The sequence below is a fragment of the Lemur catta genome, chromosome 8 (genome assembly GCF_020740605.2).
Source record: "Lemur catta isolate mLemCat1 chromosome 8, mLemCat1.pri, whole genome shotgun sequence".
NCBI classification, from domain to species: domain Eukaryota; kingdom Metazoa; phylum Chordata; class Mammalia; order Primates; family Lemuridae; genus Lemur; species Lemur catta.
Window position 1 is genome coordinate 58844770 of NC_059135.1, and position 20772 is coordinate 58865541.

Sequence of the window (20772 nt, forward strand, 5' to 3'; positions counted from 1 at the left end):
ATACCCTCTTTCTAGCTATTTAAAACTATATAATTTATTAATGTTAACTATAGTCATCCCATGGTGGTATAGAACACTAGCACTTATTCCTTCTTTTTAGTTGTAATTTGGTATCCTTTAACAAATCTGTCCCAATTCCTCCCTTCCCCCTACCCTTCCCTTCCTCTAGTATCCTCTGTTCTACTCCATATTCCCGTGTATACTCCTTTTTGGGGACCCTTTGTGTTCAGTTTCCTTTTTGAGATTGAGTCTCATTCTGTTGCCCATGCTGGAGTGCTCTGGCATCATCATAACTCAAACTCCTGGGCTCAAGCATCCTCCTGCCTCAGCCTCCCAAGTAGCTGAGACTACAGGCTGGCACTAAAACATCAAGCTAATTTTTCTTATTTTTTGTGGAGATGGGATCTCACTATGATGCCCAGGCTCATCTCAAACTCCTGGGCTCAAGCAATCCTCCTGGCTCAGCCTCCCAAAGCTCTAGGATTGTATTCACTTTCTTAATCTTGCCACTTTTACTTTTTAGTCCTCTGGGAAAATTTTTCCTCTCCCTCCCGCCCCATCTTTCAGTCTCTCTAGCTTTTCTTTTTGTGCTCCCACCTGGCCTCCATCTTTTCTATTTTCCTCATTTATTACTGCTGCTCCTAGTTTGAGCTGGAGAGTGGCCAAGGAGCCAGAGGCACAGGTATTCTCTTCTGAGCATGGATCTGTCTCCATCAGATGAGCCTGGTAATTTTCTTGGTCCACTGAGCTACAGTCAGTACCCTCTCGATCACCCTCAACCTCCAGCCCATGATTTAGGCCACCTATGGATTACAATTTCTTCTGTGCTGTATTTTTACTGGTTCTCCTACCCCAGCCCCCAGTATTTCTATGAGATTTAACTCAGCATAATTTGGGGAAAGGAAGCACATTCAGTAGGTTTGAAAGATGGGCCATATTTAGTCCTGGTTTAGCTCACTTTGGCCCTTCTGTGTCCTTGCATGCTCATATTCCCTAGGGCAAAGGCATTTATTTGCATTGCACAAGGTCTGTTCACATTTTACAATGATCTCACAGTGCGATTTAGGGACAGAGGCACTGAATGAATCAGAGAAAAAAGTGGATAAGTGTTGTTGACACAGGTGATTTTCCCTCTAGTAGGCACAGGTGAAACTCTCCCTTCCTACCAATGGACTTTGTGGTACAGTTTTCTTTGTCTTTTAGACTCATATTCCAAAGATGATAGAGGGAATGTAGTTAGAGATTAGAGTTAGCACAGTACTCCTTAAACTCTGTTGTGAATGTGAGGTCTCTATAAAATGTAGTAAAAAATTTAAAAATTCCTAGAAAATTGAAATGGAAAACAGACCCACAAATCACAACCTTCCCCACTTTTTTCTTGTTAGATTCAACAGACACAACATTAGTTGGTAAATTGCCTTACAAGTTTCTAAACACATACTATCCATGTCTCTACTTTGTCGCAGACTGGGAACAACTGGCAGACCAGCACTGGCTGGGTGAACCACACTTTCAAAACAGATTTAGGGCACTTCTTTCCCAGATAAGAAGTGCTATTTTCAAACAGCAACTCAGTAAATATTTGGGAGTGATTACTTGAATTTAGAAAATCTTGAAAATAGAGGGAGAAAAATTAGAAATCTATTAATGACATAAAAACTAACATAGAGAATAAACAATTATCATTCTTAGTAGAAAATAAACATAAAGTTAACGCTTGCTATGTCATAAAGAGATCTGTGCAGGTATGAACTCTAAGGTCTAAAAAACAGCTTTTAAAAAATGAGTGAATTTAAAATTCCCTTCCCCAACTATATTTCTCCAACTCCTGGCTCTGTATAAATATAAATAAACACATTAGGAAACACTGAGCCAGACTACTGTCCTTTATATAAAGAAGCAACTATTGCATGTTGCTTCTTTAATTGTCTGCACGCTGCCAATTGGTCTTAAGTCTAATTTTTGGAAGGGAATTCCATTCACATTCATGGATCCTGGGTTCTTCAGGGCCTTTGAGCTTTTCCCCTGTGATAAGAAAGCACTACATGAGATAGGCAGTCAACTGGGATTAGAATTCAATGTGTTAGCTACCTCAGAAATCCCAATGCAGAATTTAGCACTCCTGGTCAACAGACACTCTCCAGGGAACTTGGCCTCCAAAAATCAATTGTTGGATTGTATCCATTTAACCCAAGAGTGGGTTTGATGGTGGCTGTTTTTATTTATTTATTTTTTTACCAATAAAGTGATAAATGTTTATTTCATAAGGATAGATGGTAAAAGAATATTTATTTCAAAAACAGTATCAGTTCTCTTGAATGATTTTTGCATTCCACAGGATTAATTTTCAAGACTATAGAATTGAAAAAGCTGAAATCACTATAAAAGGAGCTTAGTACCTTAAGTTTTTTGGAATGAAATGAAATGTGCACCCATTTAAGATGTTTGTTTAATTCAGATATTTAAAATATCAGGAAAAAAATAAATTCTCTTGGCTAAATGTCTTATGTACAATAAAATTGCAGGTGAGTATAAGGTGAAAGGTAAGTGACATTGTTGAATTTCCTCTCTGGTTAGGAAGAGGCACGGTGATAGCTTTTCTTCATGGTGCACATTAAAAGTTTTGATTATGCTGGTTTCTCATCTAACATTGCAATAATTCATTATGACAAGTAACAGACTGCAGATAGTAGCTTTTAAATGGTTTATACTTTCATACTTCTATGTTGTGTTCCTGTCTTACAGACTTTTATAGTATTGAATAAAGGGAAGGCCATCTTCCGGTTCAGTGCCACCTCTGCCCTGTACATTTTAACTCCCTTCAATCCTCTTAGGAAAATAGCTATTAAGATTTTGGTACATTCATATCCTTTTTCAAGTGATTAATATTAACTATTTATACATAATCTATAAGTACTTTGTAGCTAAATAGAAAAGTTGGGAAAGGTCCATATTCTATAGCTATTACTCTCATTTTGCATTTTCATTTATCATATAAGCCTTATTCTTAAACTTGATTAATAACATAGATATTACTGAAACTTACAAAGTTTTAACATTATATATATGCACACATATGTACGTTTTTATCTTTCTAAAAATACTTATATGTATTTAATCCTACAAATCTAACATAAGATAGCCATATTTATCTTTACCATCTTTGCACAGAGTTTGTGATTGTGTAGAACTTGCAGTGAGTAGTGATATGATAACAAAGAAATCTACTTCCAGGCCCAAGTTTAGCCATACCTATGATATAAAACACTTTAGTATGTCTTAGAATAAACCTTGAAGGTAAGCATTATTTTCCATGGGAGAATGTCAGAGGATTTTGGCCAGTATTTAGTTAATTCTTGAAATTTCCTGATGATTTTTGTGAAGGAAGTACTAGAATACTGGCTGAATTTCAAATTTAAGTCATTGAATTATGACTCTGCCTTGAGAAACTGATTGCTTAGTAAAGACTCTGGAAGTCAGTGAAAGAAATTGAGATTCTATTTCCAAATGGCCTCAAGGGATTTGGCTTTGTGATTCCCACTGGTGTTAAAAAGGACTCTGCAATTAAATCCATCTGTTGATGATATGCATCAGCAAAAAACTTCATTTCTGATTGTGTCTCATTTGATAGCTTTGGCAATATTAAATACAGAATACTATTATAATTATCTTAAACTCATACTGCCTGTTCATTTAAAAAAAAAAGGATTCTAAAATTTAAAAGGCCATTTTAGTTTTAAGCTGATATCAAGAAATTCCTTAGTGGTATAAATATGCTATTACTAAAATTAAGAGAGTTGAAACATAAAAATCATACGTTCAAGGTTTTTACACTTAGGGAAATTTCTCTATCCTAGTTTGTATTTCTAGTGCCATCATGTGGTCATTTGAGGAAAACTTTCTTTTTCACTTAATGGAAAATTTTTGTTTTTGGCAGTAAACTGCAGTGGGAAGAATATTGGATCTGAGGCAGGAAATGTGAGTTCTAGTACTGGGCCATGTTATCTAACTTCTCCAGAGCTTAGGCCTTATTTCACTGATTTCTAAAATATAATAAGACTAGTTGGTTTTTAATGTCCTTTTCAGCTCTGTAATTCTGTTATGCCTTGTTCATTTGTTTTAGCTAACACATAGAGCATATTTACTTATATACAGGCTCTGTTCCAAGCATTGCACACTTATTAATTCATTTAGTCTGCATGACAAAATGATGAAGTCTGTACAGCCTCAGCTCCATTGTGTAAAAAGTAACTGGAGACACAGGGTGGCTCAATGACACAGAGGCTGAATGACTTGCCCAAGATCACTTTGCTATGTTGAATTTTCATTACATTCACATCAGGTGAAGTCTTGACCTTCAAGAATATTCACTTTTCATCTTCTCCAATGCTGCTACACTGGAGTGGTATAAACTCAGTCAAAATAAAGCAACACAAAAAATGGCATCATGTACTTTGACCACAAATTATTTTCGTGCATTGAACTATATTGGATAACATATTTAAGAAATTACAATATTGCATATATATGCCCTTCCTCAACAATTTGCTATTCTAAATTGCATGAATCAGTTCAAGGCAATGCTTTCTGCTCAAAAACTGTGCAACTCCAGGTGTCACAAATAGTTTTCCCATTGAAGTTCTCTGGGAGATAAATATACTGATTTAATTATAGTTATGAAAACAACACCCTGGGCTGGTATGATGCTTTTCCATACATTATCTCATTTAATATACACAACTACTCTGTGAAGATGACACCATTACCCACATTTTACAGGTGAAGAAACTGAATCTTCAAGATAATAGATGACTTTCCCACAATGTATTTATCCTTGAGTCCTGGCTGTGCTGCAGTTTGGGCTTTAAAATGTTAGTTTTAAATAATATAATTCTTAGATTTGGATTTTCTTTTGCATGTTCCTTAACAATAACCTACATTATTCAGCATGCTAATTATGTGCACTATTTTGACTAACTGTGTGTTTATGACAATGAGTAACCCTCCCGACTGGACAAAGAATGTAGAGTAAGTGCAACTTATATTTTAAATACTATATATATATATACACACACACACACACACACACACACACACACACACACATATATATATATTTGGGATTTTGAAACTATGTCTTAATGTGTCCTCAAAATAAAACTGAAGAGCATTCTTATTAAAGCCACTTCTAGCAAGAAGACAATACTCATTGGCCTTCATGCCTGCTGGTGTTAGTTCACCTCTACCTGGTGGTCACCAGAAGCCATCAATCTTGCACAGCCATCACTTTTCCTTTAGGATCTACAGTGGCCAAAGCAAATGTGGTAAAAAGCAATTGCAGAAAAGAGCCAATATGGTGGGCCTTCGTTCCAGTTAAGTTAGTGAGTTCAGAATCAAAACAAGCGAATTAGAAATGCCATGTGAAGACAATGTTGAGCCTCACAAAGTTTTTGTTTCCATCAGGCCCACCTACTTCATGTCAGGCCTATATCAGTTTCAAGCATGGTCACCAAATGGCAGGAAAAAAAAAATCCAAAATTTGGGGATTGTAGAACTTGAACATTCAGTAGACTGAAGGCTGAACTAACAGAAGTGAAAGTTTGGGTAGCTTTTTCAGAAACTGGGAGCATCGCTAACTCTATTGACAATCTTTCTGTTCTGGGGATACCTGTGAGGGTACAGATACCAGATTTGTGATAACTGCAGCTGAGGCTGCACTAACAATGGCTGGGCCACCAGCCCATACTACCTGTGTCTTAACCCCTGTTATTCTGTGGCTGCTGACCCTTCACAAAGTCAGAGGTATTCCCAAGATCCTCTGCCCTTCCTGGATTCTGCCAGGTTGAAGCCAACAAGAAAACCAACAGATTCTGAAGAAAATAATAAACTCTATATGCAAAGAATTCCTACTGTATTGAAGTTAACATGTGAGGCCCGCAGGTGTTCAGTTGCCCTAGAGTCTGTGATTTTATGTTGCCTTTACACCTCAACTTCTGAGTAGAAGATTTAAACTTTGGAAACATCTAAGTTTCTGAATTATCACAAAAAGTTTATTCTAAATTAAATTTTCATGCTTCTAACCCTAGATTTATCCACTTTGATTTTAACGAAGTCCTTTTCCCAAGTAAGTTAACCTTCCTTGTAGAAAGGGAAGACATAAGACTTACTAATTTGGCAATTTCTTCTCATTCTTGGAACATCATTGAAATTGAGATTTTTTTTTCTTGCCTTCTAAAGAAAATTATTTTATGCTTGTGCAATAATATTGATTGGGTACTCCATCATTGAACATACCGGATAATTCTCAGGAAGCTATATTCATTTATGTCAATGCCAAGACATTTCAGACAGTAGCTAAAGAGACTTTAATTGCTCGTATTTCTCACACTACTCTTAACAACACTTTAAAAACAGCTCTTCATGTATTAGGGAGTTGAATTTTCATTTAGGGTTATGTTTTATTTCTGTGAAAATAAAATCAAACTGCTTAGTTTCCTTTTTTAGTATTCATCTATTCCACTGACAGAGTGATAAAAAATTAATATGCTATAAAAGAAAATTATTACTTTCTCAATTTTTTTTGGATACTCGTTTTCAGGTACACCTTCACAGGAATATATACTTTTGAATCACTTATAAAAATTATTGCAAGGGGCTTCTGTTTAGAAGATTTTACTTTCCTTCGAGATCCATGGAACTGGCTTGATTTCACTGTCATTACATTTGCGTAAGTGCCTTTTTTGAAACTTCGAAATAGAACGTGATTTGGTTTTCTATGAGTGCTTATGCTTTTAAAGAGTAGGTTTGCTTTAACTGTAGAATATTTTGGTGTGATTTACACATTTAAGCTCTGGGTTTTAATTTAGTACAAGAGGTCTTAGAGGTCTAAGTGGCATTTCACTGTGGCATAAAGGCTTTGCAGGAGTTGAAACTACAATTTTCACATGTAACAAACATCTGTCAGCAAATTTCATGCACGCTGCTCTTCCAACACACACACACACACACACACACACACACATGCACACACACACTCCCTAATATGAAAGCACAAGTATATTCACAATACATCTGTGAAAATGGCTTTTAAAAATTACAGCTACAAAAAATTCTATTGGCCCCGTAAGTTTGCACTGACCTTGCCCTGATTATGTACAGCTTCTTTTATTAGTTTGGTAGAATAATAGAAATATTAACATCAAAGTACTCTGGCAAATCAAACAGGAAAAAATAAGTTATTTGGTATATTTTGTATTTAATATGTCAAATTATTATTTTATCGACAAACTGATTATTAAGACCTATAAATAGACACATTCTCTCTGCCTCTTTCTGTTTCTCTCCCAACCCTTTTCCTTTCTTCCTCTCTTCTTTCCCTTTATTGCTTTCCTCAGCTTTCTTTACCCTCAAACTAAACCTTACCCTTATCTCTTACCTATATACACTCAGTAATATGCACAATTTCTGCACCCCATATTTTTTCCTAATGGGGTAAACTTTCCCAGGAAGAGACCTAGAAAAATAATGGAAAGCTATTCAGGAGGAAGTGAAAGTTGAGTGTGGAAGAAGGTGGACCAACACCACTTGCCCTCAGCCTTCCTCCAGGAGCTGACTTTCTTGGCCTCTTGCAGATGTGATGTGGTGGATAGGAGGAGAGGGGGCACTGACATACTAAGGGTTTCAAATATTGCCTATCTGGTCTTAATTTCATATCTGATCAGGATGAGCCAATTTTTTTCCAAGCTCTCTGGCCACGGCTCAAAAGAAGCCATATAGGACTTCTGTTTCTTCAGAATAAAATAACAATAATGGCAAGGGCAACATTGGGCCTCCATAAAATACTTTTTCTTCTTGATTTGCCTAACTTTCATTTAAAAGTTACTCTAGGAAAACCTTATCTCATACATAAAGGCAATAAAGCTATCTGCCTTTTCATGCCTAAATTCTGTTGAATGATTTCATGCATTTTTTTCTAACTTGAAACCCTAAAACCACAGCCAAGATTTATTTCCTTTTTACTTAATTCTCCTATGTAGTTGTTGATTACATTATTACACATGGACTACATTACTTTCCAAAATGGCAGCAGGGATGCATACTTCATGAAGTTTACCTTTAGTTAATGGCCTTAAAAATTATGTGACTAAAGCCACAGTGATGGATTCTAATTTTTAATTTGCCACTTGACGATATTTGTCATTTAAAATCACCAAGAAGGTCTTTATAAAAGACCTGCACACATAATATAAATCCTGCTAAAATCATGAATAACTCTGATTTAATTCTACAGGTATGTAACAGAATTTGTAAACCTAGGCAATTTTTCAGCTCTTCGCACTTTCAGAGTCTTGAGAGCTTTGAAAACTATTTCTGTAATTCCAGGTAAGAAGTGATTAGCGTAAAGCACAGGCTCCTTGCACCTACAGCTCTTTCTTTGTATCCTGTCATTGTGTTTGTGTGTGAACTCCCTATTACAGATATGTGACGGAGTTTGTGGACCTGGGCAATGTCTCAGCGCTGAGAACATTCAGAGTTCTCCGAGCATTGAAAACGATTTCAGTCATTCCAGGTGAGACCTAGGTTAAACATCGAGGCGGACCAGTCATGTCTTCTCAGCATCAGCCTTTTTGCTTGACATTTAGCACTACAGAAAATCGGGAATCATAAGATTAGGTGTTCACAGAGAATGATTCCTGTTGTCTGGGCATAACTGTTATCAGTCTTGGGGTTTAACAGTTTCTTATGTGAGACCCTGTCATTTGCATCTCTGTGATTTGTACTTAGAGATATTGTGGGTTTTTATTTTCATCATGTTAGCTTCACCAAGAATTTGTTTCCTGTTGAATGTGCCAATCTATAATTTCTTATTCATTATAGCCTTTGATGACCATGTATATACAACATGAATCTTGCAAGTCGTTTGCTAACAAAAGACAAGTGAATAATATAATAAAGAATGGCATGTCTGCATGAAGAATTTATCTTAAAGTGCAATTATACTTAAAACCACCTTCAGCTTTATAGCAAAACTTTTCCCACTTATAAATAGAAATTTAAAAATATGTATTCAGTCAATTTGTTGTAAAACTGACAACTGACCTTAATGAAAGTATGGGGTAAGTTTCAGTCACAAACAAAAAAGACAAGACCCTTTCCTTAATATGGGCTTCATGAAGACCATGAATCTCCTATTATTTCCTCTGAACATAATGGAATATGGATCTTCACTTCATTGTTTGCATCAATACTTTTCTGGAGCTCACCTCCATAAGTTCTTCAGTCTTCCTTGAAGTGTTGCTCTTTCACTAGCATTGCAAACATTTTGGACTTATGCATGAAATCTACATTTTCAAAGAGAATTGTGGGAAGCTTTTATTATTTCAGATGTGTTAAGAATTCCCAGTAATAAGATTCTTTCTTCCAGGCCTGAAGACCATCGTGGGAGCCCTGATCCAGTCGGTGAAGAAGCTCTCAGATGTCATGATCCTGACTGTGTTCTGTCTGAGCGTGTTTGCACTAATTGGGCTGCAGCTCTTCATGGGCAATCTGCGGAATAAATGTGTCCAATGGCCCCCCACCAATGCTTCCATGGAGGAACACAGTATAGAGATGAATAGAACTACAAATAACAATGGCACATTTGTAAATGAAACTGTCTTTGAGTTTGACTGGAAATCTTACATTCAAGATTCAAGTAAGAATTACGGTTATATTTATTCTTTTCATTATTGATCTGCCTTCCTAGGCATGGAAAAAAATTTAAAAATGATAATCTAACAAATTGTGATCTCTTAGAAAATTATGTCATCAAACTATTTTAAAATATTTAAAATTATATTTTATTGGGAATTTCTTTCCCCTGGATTTTAAACAATAGATCATTTCTATTTCTGGAACCAATTTTAAAAAAGAATTTTGTTGCATCACCTTATCAATGGTTTGCACATACATATAGTTATTTTATTGATAACTATTTTAATTTGGATTCCAAATGCCACTTTCTATTGTATCATCATGTGGAAGGCTGAAGAATTCAGCTAGAAAGAATTTGCCTAGGATCTTCAGTTGCTGTACATTCTTCCTGTGGCAATTGAGATAATCGAAGGAGATAAAATATGTGAAAGCCCTCTGTAAATTCTAAAGTACTATGCAAATGTAACCTATTAAACATTAATACACAATGCCTTTTATGTACCAGAAACTCTATAGGACACTGGAGAAAATAATGGTTATAGTGCATGGCTTCAGGGTGCCATAGTTTAGTAGATTATTTTGTTATTTTATAGAAATCAAGTAAGACCTAAAAATAAATATTATTCTTGTATTTGAAAAGTAGTATTGCGGCCAGGCGCGGTGGCTCACGCCTGTAATCCTAGCACTCTGGGAGGCCGAGGCGGATGGATTGCTCGAGGTCAGGAGTTCGAGACCAGCCTGAGCAAGAGTGAGACCCTGTCTCTACTAAAAAAAAAAAAATAGAAAGAAATTATCTGGCCAACTAAAAATATATATAGAAAAAATTAGCCGGGCATGGTGGTGCATGCCTGTAGTCCCAGCTACTCGGGAGGCTGAGGCAGTAGGATCGCTTAAGCCCAGGAGTTTGAGGTTGCTGTGAGCTAGGCTGATGCCACGGCACTCACTCTAGCCCGGGCAACAGAGCGAGACTCAGTCTCAAAAAAAAAAAAAAAGAAAAGAAAAGTAGTATTGCATTAAAGAGAAGAAAATTTTCAGTTAATTAAGCTTCAGGAGAGAGTAATATAAAATGTCAGATGAATTAGTAAACTTATGGGAATCAGTTTATCTTTATTTCAAGACTTTAGATAAAACAGTTGAACATTTAAATAGTCCATTCTAGAAGGTCTTAAAAATAATTGGTCTAATGTATTTTCTCTTTTCAAAGTGAAAATAAAAAGTAAGTTTTCTTTGTCTATAATTTTAGTATCTGCCAGTAGCAATATTTCAAAAGTAGGGAAAGTCAAACATGATTCATGGGTAAAGGAAATGTCCTTTGTAAGGAAAAATATTAAATATATAAAACTTAGATTTTAGATGTGCTTGAATATAGCAATATCTTTATTATTTTAAGGTGATGAGTAATACTTTGGAAAAGATAAAAGAAAACTCTAGTGACTGGTTCTGTGGAACAAGTAAGATTAGTCACAGAAAGTTACTGGTGGTTTGATAATTCTTAAAGTAATGATAGCCTAATAAAAAAAGAACTAATCAGTGTCTCATAGTTACAGATCTTGAAAATACTTTGGGGTGGTACAAATTAACTCTTCCATGATATTCAATGATACCATTAGCAAATAATTCACAAGCAGTTGTAAATCTCTAGATTAAGAAAAATGCCTTGGCCAGGCGCGGTGGCTCACGCCTGTAATCCTAGCACTCTGAGAGGCCGAGGCGGATGGATCGCTCAAGGTCAGGAGTTCAAGACCAGCCTGAGCAAGAGCGAGACCCCATCTCTACTAAAAATAGAAAGAAATTATCTGGCCAACTAAAATATATATAGAAAAAAATTAGCTGGGCATGGTGGCACATGCCTGTAGTCCCAGCTACTCGGGAGGCTGAGGCAGAAGGATCGCTTGAGCCCAGGAGTTTGAGGTTCCTGTGAGCTAGGCTGACGCCACGGCACTCACTCTAGCCAGGGCAACAAAGCGACACTCTGTCTCAAAAAAAAAAAAAAGAAAAGAAAAATGCCTTGATTAAGAAAAATAAGTGTCAGTGCAATACATGAATGTCCCTTATTGACTTATTGTGATGCCAATAAGTACACTTTTGTCACTAACTTGCTAAAATCTGCTGTTTGATTTTTTTTTTTATCTAAGGTCAAGGTAATGACTATGAGGATGTCACTTAATGTTTATTCTCTCCAGTGAAAATTCACTGGACTCCATTTTTTGGATATTCAAAGGAAAGGAAATCAAAGAATATCTGAGGTCATTTTCAGCTCTAAAAATCTATGATTCTCATCATTTCCCTAATATTTCAGTTGTTAAAAAATTATATTAAATCAAATGCAAATATATATAAAATGGTTCATCTTTGAAAGTGATAGAAAATTAAAGATAAACATAATGACTGAAAAGTTGTATTTTCCTCAGTTTAAGGCTTTTATTTAATTTTTTTATTTCTTTAATTTTACTAGATTTGATGGGTACAAGTTGAATTCTGTTACACATATATATGTAGTATAGTGGTGAAGTCTAGGCAATGGGTGTACCCATCACCAGAATAGTATACACTGTACCTCACAGGTAATTTTTCATCCCTCACTACCCTCCCACCCTGTCCCCTTTTGAGTTTCCAGTGTCCATTATACCACTCTGTATGCTGTCGTGTAGCCATAGTTTAGCTTCCCACTTGTAAGTGGAAACATATGGCATTTATTTTTCTGTTCCTGAGGTACTTCACTTGGGATAATGGCCTCCAGTTCCATCTGAATGACTGCAAAAGACATTATTTTATTCTTTCTTGTTGCTATGCAGTACTCCATGGTGTGTGTGATATACATATCACATTTTCTTTATCCACTCCTCAGTTGATGGGCACTTAGATTGATTACATATCTTTGTGATTATGAATAGTGCTGTGATAAACATACAAGTACAGGTATCTTTTTGATATAATGATTTCTTTTCCTCTGGGTAGATACCCAACAGTGGGGTTGCAGGATCAAACAGTGGATCTACTTTTAGTTCTTTGAGAAATCTGTTTGATCTTCACAGAGGTTTTAGTAATTTACATTCCCACCAACAATGTGTAAGTGTTTCCTTTTCACCACATCCATGCCAACATCTATTGTTTATTGATTTTCTAATAATGGCCATTCTAATTGGAGTAAGAAGGTATCTCATTGTGGTTTTAATTTTCCATTTCCCTGATGATTAGTTATGTTGAGCATTTGAGCATTTTTTTTTTTTGAGACAGGGTCTTGCTCCATTGCATGTTTGTTGGCCATTGGTATATATTCTTTTGAAAAATGCCTGTTCTTGTCATTTGCCCCCTTATTAATGGGGTTATTTGTTTTTTTCTTGCTGAGTTTTTTCTAGATTCTGGATATTAGTCCTTTGTCAGACACATGGTTTGTGAATATTTTCTTCCATTCTGTAGGTTGGCTGTTTACTCTTCTGATTTTTTCTTGTGCTGTGCAAAAGCTATTTCATTTAATTAAGTACAATTTGTCTATTTTTATTTTTATTGCATTTGCTTTTGAGGTCTTAGTCATAAATTCTTTGCCTAAGCCAATGTCCAGAAGACTTTTTTCTAGGTTTTCTATTAGGATTTTTATTGTTTCAGGTCTTACATGTAAGTTTTTAATCCATCTTGAGTTAATTTTTGTATATGATGAGCGATAGGGTTCAAGTTTCATTCTTCTATATACGGTTACCCAATTTTCCCAGAATCATCTATTAAATAGTGTGTTGTTTTGCTAGTGTATGTTTTTTTTCTGCTTTGTTGAAGATCAGTTGGTTGTAGGTATATGGCTTTATTTCTGAGTTCTCTATTCTGTTACATTGTTCTATGTGTATATTTTTATGGAATACCATGCTGTTTTGGTTCCTACAGCCCTATAGTATAATTTGAAGTCAGGTAATGTGATTCCAGTTTTGTTCTTTTTGCTTAGGACTGTTTTGGCTATTTGGGCTCTTTTTTGGTTCTATATAAATTTTAGAATTGTTTTTTTCTAATTCTATGAAAAATGACATTGATATTTTGATAGGAAGTGCATTGAATCTGAAGAATGCTTTGGGCAATATGGTCATTTTAACAATATTTATTCTTCCAAATCGTGAGCATGGGATATTATTCCATTTGTTTGTGTCACCTACAATTTCTTTCATCAATGATTTATAGTTCTTCTTATAGAGATCTTTCACTTCCTTGATTAAATTTGATTTCTAGGTTATTTATTTTTTAAGCCATTGTAAATGAGATTGAGCTCTTGATTTGCTTCTGTTGGTTGTTGTGAGTATACAGAAATGTTGATTTCTGTACATTGATTTTATAACCTGAGACTTTGCTGAATTTATATCAAATCTAAGAGTCTTTTGGAGGAGTCTTTAGGGTTTTCTAGGTATAAGATTATATCATCACCAAGCAGAGATAATTTGACTTCCTCTTTTCCAATTTGGATGGCCCTTATTTCTCTCTCTTGCCTGATTGCCCTGGCTAGGAATTCTGGTCCTATGTTGAGTAGAAGTGGTTAAAGTGGGCATCCAGTTCTAAGCGTATATGCTTTTAATTTTCCTCATTCAATATGATGTTGGCTTTGGGTTTGTCACATATGGCTTTTATTATTTTGAGGTACCTTCTATGCTGAGTTCTTTGAGGGTTTTTATTATGAAGGGAAGCTGGATCTTATCAAATGCTTTTTCTCCATCTATTGAGATGATCAGATGGTTTTTGTTTTTAATTCTGTTTATATGGTCAATCATATTCATTAACTTGTGTATATTGAACCACCCTTGAATCCCTGGAATAAAACCCACTTGATTGTGGTGAATTATCCTTTTGATATGCTGTGGATTCAGTTTCTTGGTATTTTCTTGGGGATTTTTGCATTTATGTTCATTGGAGATATTGGTCTGTCATTTCCTTTTTTGTTGCTTCCTTTTCTGACTTTAGTTTCTGGATGAAACAAATCTTTCTTTCACTTCAACTTTAGTCATTTTGATTATATTATACCATGGTGAAGTACTTTTTCAGTGTATTTGCCTGGGAATCATTGGGCATCCTGTATCTAAATGTCTTAACTCTCTTGCTACTCCTGGGAAGTTTTCATTGATTATTTCCTTAAATAGCCTTTCTAAACTTTTTGATCTCTCTTCCCCCCTGGGAATACTAACAATTCATAAGTTCAGTTGCTTTATGTAGTCCCAGATGTCACGAAGGCTTTGCTCATTTTTTTATTCTTTTTTCCTTATTTTTCTCTGACTGGATTATTTCAAAAGACCAGTCTTTGAGTTCTGAGATTCTTTCTTCTGCTTTTTGTATTATCTTCAATGAATTTTTCAGCTCCAGAATTTCTGTTTGTTTGTTTGTTTTTAAAGCTATCTATCTACTTGGTAAATTTCTCATTTATATCCTGAATTGATTTCCTGATTTCTTTGCATTTTTTTCCAGATTCCTCTTGCATCTCATTGAGCTTATTTAGTATCAATATTTGGAATTCTTTTTCTGACATCCTTTGGAATTCTTTTCAATTGATATCCATTGCTGGACAATTGTTGTAGTCCCCTGGTAGTGTCATATTTCCTTGATTTTTTTTTTTACATTTCCTATGTCCTTCCATTGATATCTGATGTAGCAGTCACTTGTTCTAATTTTTGGAAATTGCTTTTGAAGGAGAAAATATTTTCTGAAGTTATACATATGTTTTTGGTTGATTAGGACACTTTGGCTTTGATTTTGGATGCTTACAGTAGTGTGATCTTTGTATGATTCATAGACAATACACAGGGTCTGTGGTATCTGTGATTTTCTTAGTGGCTTATGGAATGGTTATTAGTTGAAACTGTGGTCAAGTTCTGCTGGGGACTTGAATGCCAGCTGAGCCAGTCTTAGGGCCCCAGTGGTGGAAGCAGTGGGCTAAATACGACTGCTTTTAGGCTTCAGAGCAGCTTACACTGGCAGCAGCCACTGTGTCCTGGGGGGCCAATTCTTGGGTCTTTGGGTGGCTTGCTCAAAACGGTCATTGGAGCAGAGGGCCAGGTGTGTAGATGTGTTCTCAGGTACTTGAGCAGCTATTGTGATGTGGGAGGTAGTAATAGCAGTGATGGAGACAACCAGTAAGACCCAGGTTGTCCCTGTTAGTGTTACTGGTAGCTGCAATGGATTGAACAAACAAGTCCCCAGTCCTATAGCTGCCTGTAACAGGATGTTGGGTATTGTCCTAAATGTGCTTAGGGGAGCTTTGTCTCCCCTTTCCCTTCCTAGTCAGGTGGTGGCTGCAGCCAAGTCACCTTAAACTCAGCCTGAGGGTAGGGCATGGCCCAGCATTAAATCTCAAAATGGCACTAGCTGTGGGCTTGCAATCAAAGAGGGCAGAGCCCCTTTCAGGTATGTGGCATGAGGAAGAAACTGTGGGGAGGCAGTCTGCTCACACCTTGGTCTCACTGCAGCCCACAGCAGGTGGTAGGAATTATCCTAAGAGTTCATAGGAGATCTTGGACCTCCCTGGCATTCCTCATCTAGGTAGGGCTGCAGCTGTATCACCCAGAACTCAGCCTGAAGATAGGATTCTGCCCAGCTTTATACTCTCAAAAGTGACCAGAGAAGGTTGAGCCCCTTCTAGGCAAACAGCATGGGCAAGATTCTGGGGTGAATGATGTCTAGTCAAGACTTGGTCTTACAGCAGCCACATGCAGCTTTTCATCCCAGATGCTTGCTGGATAGCCTGGTTTTCCTGCCCCTCCCCAGCCTGGCAGGGACTACAGCCATTTCAGCCCAAACTCAGCCTGAGGGCAGCGTGCAGCACAGTGTCAAAGTGTCAAAATGGAACCTTGGGCCTGTGACCAGAAAATCTGGGCCCCACCTAGGCAGGAAATATGGATGAGAAACTGGAAAATACTGTCTTCTCCTGTCTTAGTCTCAACAGCACCCCATAACAGGGTGGTAGGTACCTTCCCAGGGGTGTATGGAAGTGCCTAGGCTCCTCTATTCCTCGTCAGAGCCACACAATAGCTGCAGGTATGCCTACAGTTTCCTGGTATCCAGGCTCTCAGAATGGTGCCTGGCACAAGTTGCTCTAGGTCAGATGCCTGTGGGATTCCTCATGGGTTCCCTTTTGGGAGCAATGTCTCTGTGCAATCTCTAGGAAATTCCCTAGGCCCAAGACCTGCATGGGTCAGGGGGTTCTCTTGTAGCCAAGAGTGTAAAGGCTTATCTCAGAGTGTGGAGCCCTGGGGACTTTACTCTGTTTCCCCATGTCCAGGAGCTTCTCTCAGTTCTTAAGCAGGCTGGGCAAGTTGCCCTGAGACCTCTCCTTACCCACATTTGGTGCTTTCTGTCACTTCTTTGGCAAATCCGGGCATCCTCTCCTAGGCAGTCTATTCAAAATGCGAGTATGTGCTTACTATTCTGGTTCCTCTCCACGGAGGAGACATGTTTAGTTGGCCATCTTGATCCTATCAGGTTAAGACTTTTATAACATTGAATTTAATGGACAAAACCTCATTTATAAATATGAAATATCAAAAATGCATTCAGAAACTATCATAGTCCTTTCACTTTATTTAATTTTAATTGAAAGTTAAAAATACTGTCAGTTTTGTCTATTTTCAAAGAAATCAGGATATTTGGAAATAAAAATACTTCCCCTTATGTGGTTTTGTGGCCTTTACAGGACTGTACATGGAAAACTTAGCACTGTGATTATAACTAATTTTACATTTATAATGAAATACTTTGCACTGTTAAGTATCTAATGCTCTTTTAATATGATGTCTAGTATTTGAAGAAGTAGGCAAATACTCATGTCTTTGAATGAATTGTATATTTCAAATTATTCAATAAACCTAAAAGTAGGACCTGATCTTTCTGTTCTCGTTTTACTGTTTTTAATAATGCAAATGTTCGTCAGATGACTTTCTTTTTTTCAAACAGGGTATCATTATTTCCTGGAGGGTTTCCCAGATGCCCTACTATGTGGAAATAGCTCTGATGCAGGGTAAGCCAATAATTTGTTCATGTTTTTGTATGTGTGTGTGTACAAGTACATACATACATATTTTTTCTCTCTTTTTGTAGAAGCTGAAGATAACAATCAACTAACTTTATTCATATTAATTTGCTACACTTAAGGTTTTTGATAAAGTGTGAGATTATTAAAATTTAAGCAAACTTTTAGGTTTTGTAAACCACGAAGCAATAATTGCAATTATAATGCTGTTTCCCTTAGATACATATGCTGAACTATGAATCAACTCTGGAGACTTCATAGTAGTGAATTTGAAATGGAGATGTTGAAACGGCAATTATCAAGAGAAAATAGTTTTGTAAAATACTATTAGAAATGTTGTATCATATTTTAATGATGACACTGAGTGGCTAATAAAACTATATTAAATCAAAAGTTGGAAAATATATTAGTTACTTATTTATCATACTTTTATCCTTGAAATAGCAAATCTTCTGTTTACTAGACAATGTTACAAGTGTAGCATGCTACCAGAATAAAAAGACAGCAGAATATCTTGTAATACTTTCTTTTGCCCCATTTATAGCCAATGTCCAGAAGGATATGTGTGTGTGAAAGCTGGTAGAAATCCCAATTATGGCTACACAAGCTTTGATACCTTCAGTTGGGCTTTTTTGTCCCTGTTTCGACTAATGACTCAGGACTTCTGGGAAAATCTTTATCAACTGGTGAGAAACTAAAAAGACACATACTGCATTTAAGTAGAAATATACAAGAAAAGCAATTGAGTTATGAAATCCAAACCACAGCACAATGTAGTGAAAAGAGCAGAACTTGAGATCAGGAGACTTGAGTTCTTCTATCCCATTAACTATAACACAGGTTGAACAGAGTGATGCCCAGGATAGGGATTCTCTCCCATTTCCCATTGGCTCAAAACCTATTTCCTGTTCTTCTCAGGCACAGATTCTCCTAAACAGAAGTCACATTCTCTCCTCAGCCCAGTCTACCCATTCAAATATGATCCCTCAGGTGGGAGGTGATGAAATGAAAAAGCAGGCTGGGGCGTGGTCGCTCACACCTGTAATGCTAGCACTCTGGGAGGCCTAGGCTGGAAGATTGCTTGATCTCAGGAGTTGGAGACCTGCTTGTTCAAAAGCCCCATCTCTACCAAAAAGAAAAAACAAAAATCAGCTGGGCATTGTGGTGGTCTCCTGTAGTCCCAGCTACTCCGAAGGCTGAGGCAGAAGGATCGCTTAAAGCCTAGAAGTTAACTGGACGTTACAGTAAGCTACAATGACACCATTGCACTCTACCAAGGGTGACAGAGTGAGACTCTGTCACAACGAAAAGGACAAAAAAAGAAAAGGCAGATTTAGAAAGCTAACTTTGGTCTCTTCCTTAATTTTCAGCCAAGGCTCAGCTCTTTCCTGGAGGTCTCCATGGTATTTTATTGACACAGTTTCATTCTTAGTGAATGCAAGAATTCCCTCCTGGAGATCAGAGCATGAATACATAAGTTAGGCGAGAAGGAAGAAGCTGAAGTTAAAAAAATAAATAAATAAATAAAAACAGTCAGAAAGGTAGGGCGTGCTGTGACCAACATAATTACTATTTATATCAGAGTTCTACAAGACACACAAGTAAGTTGAAAGTGGGAACCACCAGTTAGTGAAATAATATTGAAAAATAGTTCTGATATTTTTGTTTCCAGACATTACGTGCTGCTGGAAAAACGTACATGATATTTTTTGTGCTGGTCATTTTCTTGGGCTCATTCTACCTAATAAATTTGATCCTGGCTGTGGTGGCCATGGCCTATGAGGAACAGAACCAGGCCACCTTGGAAGAGGCAGAACAGAAAGAGGCCGAATTTCAGCAGATGCTCGAACAGCTTAAAAAGCAACAGGAGGCAGCTCAGGTAAATTCACCAAATCAAATGCATCGTTTTTTTTCTATTGTTTTGATGGTTACAAAAATATTGGAGAAAAAGTAAGAGATATAATTGTTTGACAGTGCATGGTAGTATGAGGAATTAGTAAAGATTTCTGTATCGTGATCATCTGTTTAGTTACGTTTAGTTTAATTATTTTGTTTTATTATTCTAAGATGTTTACAGTATTAAACACAATAGAACTTTCATGTTATTTTAATCATCTCAAGATTATCAGAATAAAAGGGAAGATGTGACTTTTGGGGTCTTCTCAAGTGAGAAACTTTTACTGAACAAGTATATTAGTATTAGGAGAAAATCCTAGGGAAATCATCTTTTCTTAAAAAAATTATTGGTTATTATATAAAAAGATGCTCATCTAGTTCTTAAAAATAGTCTCTTCTTTTCTTTAACTAAAAATATGTTGGCTTTTAATGCAATTACTTAATTGCTTTTATAAGGAAGTGATCACATAATATAATGTTCTCTAATACAGCAGTATCCAATGGCCATATGAATATTATCAAACTTATGGAAATCAGGTAATCTAAGAAGGATTACTTGTTCTTATGGTGAGATGTCAGTGCTCACAGTACAGTAAATTGTAAAATGCTCTTTTACCACTGTCATCATTCTCTTTAGCATACAAACTCATCATCTTTACTAAAGAAGAAAAGGGCTTCAGGAATAGTAATTTATATGCCAGAGTCCTGTTATTCTTTAAACAATGACAATAATCAAAAAATGCCAACTTAGTACCAGTGCAAACTATGATCAAAAAGCACTGTTTCCATTCTATGTCCCCATGGCCTGTAAGAACCAGTGCTGAGTTGAAGGTGGTGAGGACAGTTTTAGGAGAATGAGCCATCTTGTCTTGCCTAGCAGAAAACTACTGACCCTCCCTTCTCCATTCTTCTGCATAGCGTATTGTGGAGTGAGGAAGGTACTTTATAACCATCCATAAATTTGATTAATAGTATTTTGAAGCTATTGGACAACCCAGTTTCAATAACCAGAGAGAGGACCTCAGATCTTTATCTTATTCTTCTGCCTTTGGAAGTGACCTCAAGTAACTCATTAGCTTTTCTTCCATGCTCCAGTTTCTTTTTCAGAGAAAAGAAGACATTAATGAAATACTAATTTTTAGAGTAAATCACATCCCAAAAAGTAATATGAATTTATGATCTTGTTGATACCT

General features: G+C 36.5%; 1 protein-coding gene across 8 annotated transcripts in view; it reads left to right on the forward strand.

The window, feature by feature from the left end:
• LOC123643698 (sodium channel protein type 1 subunit alpha) overlaps positions 1-20772 on the forward strand; it is an 85760-nt gene that overhangs the window by 10626 nt on the left and 54362 nt on the right. For 6 of the 8 annotated variants that reach the window (XM_045559354.1, XM_045559355.1, XM_045559359.1 and 3 more), the window contains exons 2-9: positions 2746-2864; positions 4939-5028; positions 6599-6727; positions 8478-8569; positions 9425-9694; positions 17608-17671; positions 18228-18369; positions 19356-19562. In XM_045559354.1, coding sequence (XP_045415310.1) covers positions 2746-2864; positions 4939-5028; positions 6599-6727; positions 8478-8569; positions 9425-9694; positions 17608-17671; positions 18228-18369; positions 19356-19562 — 1113 coding nt within the window. Of the gene's footprint in view, positions 1-2745; positions 2865-4938; positions 5029-6598; positions 6728-8290; positions 8383-8477; positions 8570-9424; positions 9695-17607; positions 17672-18227; positions 18370-19355; positions 19563-20772 lie in introns of all 8 variants that reach the window. The other 2 variants (XM_045559356.1, XM_045559358.1) reach the window with 1 other exon arrangement.